This window comes from Fringilla coelebs, assembly GCF_963513975.1.
Source record: "Fringilla coelebs genome assembly, chromosome: 16".
Classification (NCBI taxonomy): Eukaryota; Metazoa; Chordata; class Aves; order Passeriformes; family Fringillidae; genus Fringilla; species Fringilla coelebs.
The window spans coordinates 4,301,604-4,313,840 of record NC_140042.1 but is presented as its reverse complement, the minus strand read 5'-3'; the positions used below and the strand labels follow the sequence as shown (position 1 = coordinate 4,313,840).

Here is a 12,237-nt window from a genome sequence, read left to right as displayed (position 1 = left end):
AATCGTTTATTTTTAAAACATGAAACCCAAGCTGAATAGAAACCACAGATATTACATTTAGGTTTTTTTGTTTAGTATTTGCAAACCAAAAAGTTACAGTAAAAAATAGCTACGTTACAATCAAGAGAACTACAGAATTAAAAGTAAAGATACAAAAATGGGCTCAATCCTCTTTAATCTTCACAATTTAAAAACATTTTGGGTAAGTGCAGGAACACTTGAAAGAAACTAGCAGGTCCGAAGTTTAAAAAAAAATTATATATATTTATATATTATATATGTATATAAAGTGGTATGATATACAACCATTATGGTTAAGAAGAAAAAAAAAACAAACCAAACAAAACAGAGAAGTTACAAAAAGGCCAGGTACATGTTCACCATTAGGTTTCTGTGCACAGTGTCCAAGAAAATAAACTTCCCTCTGAATGATGTGAATAAAACTCATGGGGCCTCCCATTACCAAGGGACCTGAGGCACACGACGTGACAGCTGGGCAGCTGCACCCAGGGCAGAGGACAATGGAAGAAATGAGGCTTTTCTGGGACTTCAGCAGCCTCCTGGGCAGAGGCCACTGGAGAAGTCTTGGTGTGTGAGATTAGAGGAGGAACAGGAAGGAAGGAGTTGGGAATTGCATAGTGAGGAGCAATGTGGTATCAAATATGCAGAGCACCTAAGAGCTTCATGCTACAGTTATCCTCTTTAGGAAAGGAGTATTTTGAACTTTCTGGTTGTACATCAATTTATGTTCCACTTTGTTCATGCGGCCACAGGGGCTGGGTGAGCACCTGGGAGCTCCAGGCCACCAGTAACCCATCCCTCATCTCCCAGCTGGGCAGCACACTCACCATCACGGCTTGGCAGGGATCCCACACCCCCCTGACAGCACAAACCACTCATCAGCCATCTAGGAACTGCTATAAAACATCCCAGGCTCCTGCTGGGCCTCCTGGGCTGCCTAGGGAAGCCATCCAGAGCACACACACAATTTCTGGAACAGGGAGGTGAAAGGAGGTACAGACCAAGCCTTGGCTCTGTCTCAAGGCGTGAGACAGAGCACCTCAGCACCTCCCTGGAGGGCTGTCCCCTCCCAGCCAGAGGTGTTCACAGAGTGGCACTGACACATTGAGTGGCACTGACACACTGGCTGGGCTGAGCAGACCCTGGCTGCTGCTTGGAGCCCAGGCAGGAACAGTCCAAGGACAGCTCCTCTCCCGAGCTCAGGGGAACCCACCCACCTCATCTCCTCTGGGACCGGGGGGGTGGCAGCGACCAACAAGCCAAGACACTTCTCTCTTCTTCAAAGGGCTCAGAATGGTATTTCAGTGGCTGCTGGGAGAGAGAGAAGGGGGCACCAGAAGTGAAGCCTGGGCTGGCTCCCACAGGTTCCTGGACCTTGATCTGGGGGCACCCATCCACTCCTGCCTCCCACCACCCTGCAGCACCCACAGCTCTCATGAGCAATGGCTGAGCAGCTCCCTGAGAAATGGTTTAACTCTCAGAAAGGCCAAACTTTTCATGTCGTTTCAGGGAACTGCTGTGGAAATCCTGACTTAGGACCACTCAAAACCCCATGCACTGTGTCCCCCTCAAAGCACTCAAATGAACATCCCTTGCATCTTGGCTGAGATGACTGTACACGGAAAATCAACACCTATCAAATGGAGAAAACTTAAAAAGGACAGGAGGGGAAGGGAGCACTCCATCCTTCACATTTGGATACATGGATGCACGCTAAAAATCTTAGCTTGAACCCTTTTATCAGCACACAAAATGAACTCAGTTTAATAATACATACAGGATACAAACACTACAGTTATAATTCCCAAGACAGCACAAGAAATTCACAGCCAAGTCTTGATTTGATTTCCTTTACAATTACAATGCAGTCTTGAACACTGGACACAAGAGTCCAACATGCTATTTACATTTCACATTGTGGAGATGTTTGTGTGCTTGGAAGAGTTCTCAGTTCCAAAAGAAAGTGTCATTCACACATGATGATGCAGTGGAAATAAACCAAGCCAACCAGACAAGCCAATGACCACATTTGTGCTTCTGAAAAAGTAACATGAAGTGTCTTCATCGATGCAGTCACCTTCCACCGGACAAGCTGCCGTCCACTCTGCAGTCAGCGAGGTGTCCAGAGGCCAATCTCAGCTCCTCCAACTTCTGGACCCTTTTTCTAGCAACCAGCAACATGAGAAATGTCCAGTAATGTCAGCTAGGACACACCAAGTGATATGGCCTCGGCGTTTTGTCACATTAAAAACAGAGAGACACGATGGAAGAGAGAGAAGTCTCTACAGCTTTACCTCCTGCAGCTTGAAGAGTTTGGACTCCCTCAACCATGAATGCCATCCAGAACAGATGAGTCTTTGCCAGATAGCACCTGCTGTTCACCCGAGAGGGAGGCACAGAGTCTGGGAGGTCTTGGCTTTTCAAAGTCCCCTCCTCAGACTGAATGTGACCGTATGGATGAGACTGATTATGTCGCAGCCATAAGAATAGGCAAAGGCCATCTGTTCTTCAGCAGATCCGTTCAGACCAGCCTGCAGAAATGCCACACTGTTGCTCAAGGTTCCAGTAAAACAAAAAAGAAAAAGGAAAAAAAAACCCCAAAAAGTAGTATTAATAATAATAATAACAATAATAATAATAAACCAAAAGAAACCCATTTGTCTGTGTTTCCTATCCAGCGCTCTGCACAGCATGCAGCGGGGCAGCAGAGTTCCAGGATGCTTTACAAAAGTGCAATATCCATGTCAAGTAAAGGAAGTGCTGGCTGGACACAGGTACACTGCTCACACCGCAGTCACGTTGTGCTGGCCTCCAGAGAGCAAAATGTTATCTCCATAACATTCTTTCCAGTTATATGTTGAAGTCACAGAGCACGTATCTCCACAGCTGTGCCTTGCTGCGAGCCCCAAACACTGTCAGAAGTTGTTCTGGGTGTTGGAAGTGGCCAGACCTTGGGAGGAAGCAGGTCAAGGTGGCTGCTCTGTTAGATGCTGCAAACAAAGGCTCACTCCCATTCCTGTGTGGCACAGACAATGCCACGGTGACAACTCAGCCCCAGCCCCAAGTGCAGTCACACACAGGTTCAGGGCGCAGTCTGTGCACAAAGAAGGTGGTACCCAGAAGCACTTGTTTTCACAGGGCTCCCCACACCCTCCAGCCTCCAAAACACTTGCCTTCCACCAGTAGGACTGGCCCACAGATTTCAGGGCAGCTCCCCTAAAATGGATAATGTGAGTAGCAATCGGAGCACATCCTTGCATGGAGGGATGATGGCAGAACAACTCAGTCTTAATAAGGATTATATGGCTCTTGATTCTTTCTTCAGAAGGAAGGAAATGTTGGGGTTCGTCCAGAGAACAGTTGGGTGCTCGGGGCCCTGCAAGATCACCTCACCACACCCTGCACACCCAGAGCTCCTGGTAGGCTCTCAGACAGGATGGAAGCCCTGGGGCTCGTGAGCCACAGTGTCCCTCCATGCCACCTGTGACCAAGATTCCCTGCCCTTGTTATTTGATAAAACAGAGGTAATGTTTCAGTGTGAAGCCCATCCAATGTGTCTGAAAGGGCATACTCAGTCCTGAGCAAGAACATCCTGCTTCCAGAGATTTATGGTGAAGTGTGAAGTTTATTCCAAACCCTTCTCCTCCTGTCTGTGTGGTGATGCCTCCTCCCTGTCTCACACTCCTTCCAATGGTAACAGCTGGCCTTGCAGTTTAGTAGTGGTTTCTATCTTAAGAGGAGTCTCAAAGCTTGCTGTGCCACAGAGCTGGTACCATTTCCCAGCAGATCCCTCCAGCCTGTTTAGCTGCCTGCCAGGAGCAGTTCCCACCTCACTGCAAGAAGGCAACTGACTTGAGTAAAGGCAGGTTGGTAATTCTGTGCCCCAAGCTGAAAACGTGGGGTAAACGCACATCAGTCTGGACATCACTGAGGTGACAATGAACTGCCTCTGCCAAGGGCTCCACTCCAGTTTGAGAGGTGTTTCCCACTCAATTTCCTCTACCAGTTATTTAATAAAACACTCAGCAGCTCCGCTAAGATGCCCCTTCTAAGAGGTAAAAAGACAAAAAGGAACATTATAGTTACCCTAGTGAAAGGGCAGTAGTTGACAGCACCTCCCAAGAGGCAGTCTCCTCTTCCAGCAGGAAGCTGCCAGTGCCCTTTGGAGCACTGCTCTTCAGTGGGAAGTACAGCACCAGTGAAGGATGTTGCCCTCTGCAGGCACCCAGCTGCCCCTTTGCAAGCCTTGTTCTGCCTCATGTCTAGAAAATGCCTTACATGTGCATTAGTATGGTCAGATAGTGGTTAGCAATGTGCCTTTGAAAACTGAACAAAATAGAATAAAATATAAATCTGTTCTGACAGTCACAATGTTGTCGAGGGTTTCGGACTCTAAACACAGAAGATACACCGACAGTCCTGTGAGTTTGTTAGGAGTGAGGCTCCAAAAACCTCCTTCAATGCCATTTCAGCAACCCTGTGCTGTAGATTACGGTTTATAAAAAAGGGAAAAAAGAAAGTCCAGCAGAGTTCACAGGTCATTCCCACGTGGAGAGCTTGCATTTGCTGTAAATCCATTGGTGCTTCCAGTTTCTCTTGCTTTCACAAGCTGACTGTCCCATAAGATCTAGCATCAGAGAGCCAAAACTCTTTAGTGCAAAAATACCTCCCATAAAGTCTTAAAAGTCTTTCCCTGGAAAAATTTGGCACCAAGTGAGTGGCTGGCTCCTGTTTGATCCGTGTCAGCCTAGGAAAGGCAGCACCCAGAATGCCATCTGCAAATACCCGGGCTTCCCTGGTGGAGCAGAGAGGTCAGCTCCAGAGCAGTGGACAGGGAATCTGACTGGTGCTGGGCCCCCCTGCTCCTTCTCAAGAATTCACATGCTAGATTTAGAGGGAAAGAAAAAGGCATTTTCTTAATGGACTTAAAAAAAATAAAAACCAGTTAAGCAGGGTAGTGAAATGGTTTGCTCTTCTGGAGCAAATTCCAGTGGATATGCAGTGACACCCTGAGGCAGGAGCTCCCTCCTCCCTCACCAGAGGATTCCCACCAGATGCTGAGCTGTGTACTCCCCAGCATTCCCTCGCTGCACACCAGCCACAGGCACCCAGAGCCGCTTCTTCAGCGTCTGACAGGCTGCTGGTCCCACTGCAGAGGTGAAAAAGAGCTACCACCATCTTTCCCCAAGTCCCTCTTGGAACAGAAGGGGGGAAGAAGGGGGCAGAAGATATTCACCCCTTGTTCCTGCCAGGCTGCTCTGGTGAGCTGGCCCATGGGCTGGGGGCCCAGGTTCCTGCCCAGGTGCTGTCAGCTGCTGGCCAGCACACGTTTGCTCTCTTGTACTACAGGGTGAAGGCTTAAATTCAAAAGGAGCTTCCACTCAGTGGCCAGGTACCAGGTTGGAAGGGTGGTCTGGACTGGAGAAACAGAAGGAGCTGCACTAGATTTTGGGCAGAAGAGCAGGATTGTTCTACAAGGACAGCACAGGGGCACAGCAGTTGGCACATTGTTTAGTCTGACTGCACGTGTGGGTTTTGTTTTTTGTTTTTGTTTTTTTTTTGCTTTTTGCTTTTGCTTTTTCATTTTAATGCACACTGCCAGCATCTGGACGAGGTTGGTTGGTGGCGAGGTATTTGGCTCTCATGCTGGAGGTGTACTGGAGAAAGAAAAGACAAGACAAAAAAAACAGAACAAACAAACAGAAAGTTAAGTCAGAATGACTAATGTCACGACGGAACCACAGATTTCTACCACTTCTCAGCATAGCATGGTGTGTGTTTACAGCAAGCATCTCAAGGAGCTGCTGACTCAGTCTTAAGAGGAAAGTTTCACCAGTCACTGCAGAGTTCACTCTGAGTAACATTCTGCCAGTCTGCTGCAGGGGTGCTGGCCAGCTCAGTGCAGATGTGCTGATGATTTACCCAAGCTCTCTAGAGAAGGAAATCCAATAGTCACTAAGTCAAAACATGACATATGTTTGTTTGGGAGAAGAGAGGGAAATGGGAATGATGCAGATGTAAAAGCCCACCCCACGTTTTCATCCTCTCTCAGTGATGTTACTGCTTTCAACCATGCCAGAAAAGGAGGTTGAAAAGAAAATGGGTGCTCACTGCATCTTCACATTGTATTTTACAGCAATGAGGGCATCAGAAGACTGCACGTGCCACAGATGGGGAGCTTGAAAGAAAAGTGAAGAATAAATGATTTATGCCCAAGAAAGAACAGACCCTATCAGGCTGGAAACAGGCTGCCATCAAACAGGATGATATCAGCAAGCTATCAGGTGGGTGACAGCCCACTGTGGTTTGGGATCCAAGCTGTGCACTGTGCAGCAGCAGATGAGACTCCAGCGTGGGGGTGAGAAGACAAAGTCATAAAGATGAAGGTTAGTTTGATTTGGAGGTGGTGGTGCTGTTCTCATTCTCTTTTTTATTCTGTGCAAGGTAATCCAAAACAGCTCCCAGAAGCTACTGAGGTAACATGTATCATTCAGCTTTGAATAATGAGCTGAAAAACACGTGAATAAAATCCAGCAGTAAGAACAGAACTTTGCCTCTTTATGCCAATGTGTTTGATACCTTCTGGGTTCTGCTACCACAATATTAACAACCAAGCAATGAGGACAGACATTTCATTCCTCTTTTTATACCCTCTGGAGCCTGAATAATTCTATAATATCCACAGCTTACTTCCCAAGAGTGCTCTTCAGCATTCTGACTTTTTATCACCTCTTAAACCAAACCACATAAAATAGCCAGTTAAGCTGGCAGAGACAACTGAAAGGCAGTTCCACACCAGCAGGTATGATTTATGTTGCCCGCTGGGAAAGAACATTATGAGGCATCTTTAGGCTCTCAAAAGCTCAGCTGTCCACAGGGGCTTTCGGAGAATTAACAGTATTTTATCAGTTTTCCTTCAAAGACTGACCTGGGTTGAACCTCTGCACAATAGAAGAGAGAAACTGCTCCTCTGGCAGAGCTGATCCCAGCAGCACAAGATGAAGACACCTGTGGCTTACTGGCACACTCAGCTTTTTGTGTCTTCCATAATTGGAAAACTTTTTTCAGAACATGGATCTTAATATAAAACTCTGGCCCAGAAATGGCATCTATATTTAGAAGACAAAGGGTACATCTGTTCTTTCTAAGATGTATTTTTTGTCAGTGAGAGGGCAAAAGATAGAAAATAGCAAGCTGAGCTACTTTAAGGACAATAATCTATACAGTTTATTAAATGTGATTACTGTTTCAGAAATAAACTTTAGGGTGTTATTAATACATAGGAGAATAACCCAACAGGCTCAGAGAGGTTTAGAAGTCAAAGAACTTTAGGGCACATTTCAGGTAGTGCAATGCTGAAATTACCAGCCTAGCCTCATGATAAGAAGAGAGCCTTAGAAGGAAAAATGCATTTGAGGGCTCATTTTCCATTTGCATTCTCTGTAGTGACACGTGATAGGAGATGAGTATGAACAGAGAACTTTTCCAGGTGCTAAAGTTTGGTAAGAAGTACTTAGAAAACAAAAATAATCTCAGATAATGGAAGGTCATTGTGCATCTTTCTGGATTAGTCATATGGGTTCAGCACACAACATGCAATATAAACTTTCTTTAAAGCATAAAAATCAAGGGGACCACTTGATGAATTGCATTTCAAAGATGCACACAGTACACCTATCATGGTGGGAGAAGTGGAAAAGAATTCCCTCCTTCCTCCAAAAAAGAAAAAGACCCCACAGTTGTTTCAGCATCACTAAAACAAAGTAACCAGGAACACAAGATCTGGAGAGTCAAGCAGAGGGTATTTTACATTCAAACCTACCTGCAAATCCACCACAAGGAACAATCAAGACTCAGAGTAGTCAGAGTTAGGGCTGATGTTCTCTCCTTAACTGAGCATTTTTGCACCTTTGTACCTCTTCCCAGTTGGGCTGAACCAGTTCCTCTTTCTGTTAAGTGTATTTTTAATGCCCATGGGAAGTGTGACAGAAACCTGGCAGCAGGGAGCCAACACTCCACCCTGCAGCTCTCACAGCACAGCTCTGTCAGCGTGCTCTGGGTCACCCTCCAGGTACAGCTGCTTTCTCCACATGCTGCAGCCCTTCCTCAAGTCCTTCTCTGCATCCTCTGCTGGGAAGCAGAGGAAAGATGCTGTGGAACACACAGGTCCCAACAGCTGGACAGGCCAGCAGATGAAGATGTATCAGCAGATACTTGCCATTTTTGGATATGAAACCAAACTATATTACCCAGAGTTAACGCAATTAAGTCTTTAGTTGCTTTTAAAAAAAATCACTATGTCTTTAACTCCTTTAAAAAGTGATTCTAAAGACAGAAAGCCTGAGCACAATTCAGACCAAGGAGGGCTTGGACTCCACTCTGAGGCCCACAGCTGTCAGGTTCACAGTTGCATTTAGTTTCCTTTAAAGAGGAGCTTTCATAGAAGGTTAAAGAATGCACAATTCAGTCATTCTTCCAGCACGCTCACTGGAAGTACCCATGTGCCTACACACCCTCATTTACCCTTTCAAAAACAGCACAGAGGACAAGTTTCACCCCATACCTCCACCTCACTGTCAGCTTCCCCAAGAAGGGCACCTGAAAGAGTTCTTGTTACCATTCCTGCTGGTGGCCTGTGCTATTCAGCTCTCAGTCACTTACCAGCCAGCTCCAACAAACACAGCTGATTGCACACAGGGTTATTTTTGTATTTCTCCAAAGAAAATAAAAGTCTCTGCTTCACATTCAGCCTTGTGGAGGGTATAAGCTTTCACAGGTGTGGTTTGCCAGCACATACTAGTTAGGCACTTAACACACATAGCCTGGGCACAAAGGAATCATTGGCTGCAAAAAAACCCTAATTTTAAGGAATGATCAGTTTGTTTTAGAGGCCATAAATTCTACTGACTCCTGTGAAATCCATGAGTACTTCACAGCTAACTAAGCTATGCTGAAAGACCACTTACCATATGAAACCATGACTGAGTACAAACCATTTACTATTCGTGGTTAAAAACCCACGTGAATTTCTCTTGAGCTACCCTGACTTTGATTTCCTGCCAGAGCTGTTCAGGTAATGCAATAAAGACCAAAGCTTCTGGATTCAAGTTCTGAAAGGTTGATCTCAAACAGCTAGAGCACAGTAAACACAGAGGGTTTGGTGTTATTATGTACGGGAGGTACAAGATGCAGGGAAACAGCTAATTCGAGCCAGTGGGTTCTGAATTCAAAGGGACTTAAGTCTTTCAAGTCAAAAGAACAGAGCTTCTGTTGGTTTTGTTTGTTTTTAAAGCCCTGGAAGGAATGCAGTGCCTTTTCCATAGCCCTTCAGCCAGCCACATGAAGCTCAGGTGGGACCATAGATAAACAGAAGACAGTGCAGGCTGGGATCAGGTCATGCTCCAGCTATTCAAGTCTAGAATGAAGGCCCTAGAATTTCCCCACCCTCACCAATATTTTATTTCATGGAACAGATCCATCTAACATTGCTACAATACCACCTACAGGAACAGCAAAGCAGAAAACCCACCACAAGCTGAGGCCCAGGAGCAGTCTTAGCAAGACTTAAGACTGGAGAAAGCTGGGAGCCTTTCAAGGGTGCTGGCACCATGCTTCAGACAAGGTTGTTTGCATTCATGCACCACGGCAGAGGCATCAAGAGACCCCATCCAGCCCCTCCCCAGGCAGGCAGGCAGGGAGCAAGGAGCAGCAGGGATGCAGAGCAAGCACCAACAGAACAGAAAGGAATCCAGTGCAAGGCTGAGAGAAGTGCCAAGAAGAAGAAGAAGCAGAGAAGAAGGAACAGCAGCAGCTTTATGGACATGTATTTCTGGGAAGATATGACAGCCAAAAGCAATGGGCTCCCTGCTCCCACTGGAACCAGCCCCTTCCTGGCACTGTGTAGCTCCCTTGAAGAAGCACTGTCCTTCACACCACCTGAGTTGTCTGGTAGTCCTAATCATACCCTGAATTTAAGCAAGCTAATAGCCCCCAGAAATGCAGACCACCTCCTCTTTCTTTGTCATGAGGGAGGAAACATTGGCTGTCTTGGAGAGCACCAGCAGCTGCAGCCCATGAGGAATGCAGACAGTGAAATGGTACTAGGAGGGCCCTGCTCACAGAGTCTGTGGGACATGGATGGGATGGTTTGGACGCACACAGAACAAACAAAACAGTAGAAGGTTTTGAAACAGAATGAAACAGATCTTAGTGATTATATCTGGACCCTTAAGGAAGCTTTTTTAAAAAAAATTTGCTCCTTTCTGACTTTTAAGGTGAGGATAAAAGGAAAAGCTGCCCACAGATCTGACAGGCAATTGAGTAACTCTTCAGGACAGTTTAAAATTAAAACTCCTACAAATGAGCTACAAGGTTGTGGCAGGTTAGTATTGATGGTTTTGGGTGTTACTACTAAGGGCAAGTAGAACAGCAGCAGGGCTCAAGGAGAGCCAAAAGCTGAATTAAGACAACCATTCCTGGCTGAAGTGCTGCTAGATTGGTTCTCTTTACTCCTAGAGAGTGGCTTCTTGCGATGGCAGAACTTCTGTGTCGCTTTTGAAGTGCAAGGTTATTCCTACATTTGAGCAGCGCTCAGCACTCGGTGTTCGAGCTGTCCTGAAGTGTGGGATCCAAGCTGAAGCTGCTGTGAGGTGGCTTTTGTGAGGCACGGGTGCCTGTAACCCTCACAAGGCGCACCAGGAGCCTCCAGAAGGTCGAGAACCGCTCCTCGAGTCTGCACCAGAGCCAAAACGGATTTTCACTTTCACCCTTGGCAGGAGGGGATGGGGTGGGAGGTGCAGAGGGAAGGAATGTGAAGAAATAAAAGGCACTGGCCTGGGATAAAGAGTGCAGGGATGAAGGGAGCGGTTGGGAGTGGAGAGGGGGTTGAGCAGGAGGGACCTTGGTTGCAGTACCTGTTCCATCTGCGGGCGCTGTTACCAGTATGTCCGTGCACTGTCCGAGGGTTTAAGCTGCCAGCTCATATGGCTGCTACTGTCCATGGCAGCCAAATACAACTGTGATGACGCAAGAAAGAGAGAGAAAAAGAGAGTGCAGCCTCAACGTGCATGAAAAACACAGTGCAAGCAAGTGAAACCCTGGTGTGTGCCAGCGACAAGGTGGGCTCTACCACCCTAAGGGGATATCCCTGTGGCAAGAAGGAGAAATCAGAAGGAATGAGAGAAGGAAAAACACAAACAAACGAACAAAAAGCCAGGAAAAGTAACGGACAAACAATGCAGCAGGATCATCACATTTTGGTTTTCACCATCTGTTCACAGAAAGCTAAATGGAATAGGTCAGCCCTGTCTGCCCACTGGACATAACCTACTTGGATGGTTATCTCCCTCTCCTCCCTCCCAAAAGGAGGCAGGGATGTGTGCATTGGTATTCCCTTTTTGTCTCTCTCCTCCCACAGACTATTTGCTATGAAAAGTCACCATTCCTTCTGCCTCAGTTCGGTCTCAGCCACCTGCTACGGAGAGCTGCAAATACAAAAATCCCAGAAAAGCCTTTCCCTGTTGCCTGCCAATATGAGAATAGAAAGCATTTTCCTCCTCTCCACTGCCTGTCTACTACATTCCTCCAGGAAAACCCATTTACCCTATAGCCTGGTTCCTTCTCTCATCTGGGGAGAAGCTCCCTTTTCTATGGGTGCAGTGCTGCTCCCTCATCCTCCCCAGCTCCTGCACTTCCCCACAGCCCACACTGATGGCTGCCAACTCAAATCACTCTGAAGAAAAAAAAACAAACCCTTCATCTACTCCCAAACCCCAGCCTAAGGCACCAGGACTCAGATTCCCACTCAGGGTATTGACACAAACAGCTACTGAAGAACCAGGGAACTTCTCGCCTCACTCCAGCCCCGTGGAAGGGAATTTGCTTTCTCTGAAGCAGAAGAGCTGTAGGGCAAGGGGAAGCAGGACATGGAAGGAACGTGTGCCCTGGCAGTAGCAGAGGGACAGTGCCCTTCTGGCCCAGGAGACACCAGCAGGGCAGCACGTCAGGGGCTCTGCTGAGAGCGGAGAACGCGACCAGGGCTCGCGATCGGAGCGCGGGGCAGGAAACCTCTTTGGGAAGGGTGGAAGAGGTCTGGCCAAGGACAGAGACGAGGATCAACTCTGCACATTTCTACTCCTCTACAGCAAGATGAACTGGTGCTCTTGAAGTGAAACCATGAATGGCACGCCCTCATTTCCACCACAATTCCTACTCCTT

General features: G+C 47.0%; 1 protein-coding gene across 3 annotated transcripts in view; it reads right to left on the bottom strand.

Annotated features, from left to right (window-relative positions):
- Window positions 1-12,237, bottom strand: part of TTYH3 (tweety family member 3) — a 74,034-nt gene continuing 61,797 nt past the window's right edge. For 2 of the 3 annotated variants that reach the window (XM_084216713.1, XM_084216714.1), the window contains one exon: window positions 1-5,678. In XM_084216713.1, coding sequence (XP_084072839.1) covers window positions 5,607-5,678 — 72 coding nt within the window. In that variant the 3' untranslated portion in view covers window positions 1-5,606. Of the gene's footprint in view, window positions 5,679-10,934; window positions 11,037-12,237 lie in introns of all 3 variants that reach the window. The other variant, XM_084216712.1, reaches the window with a different exon arrangement.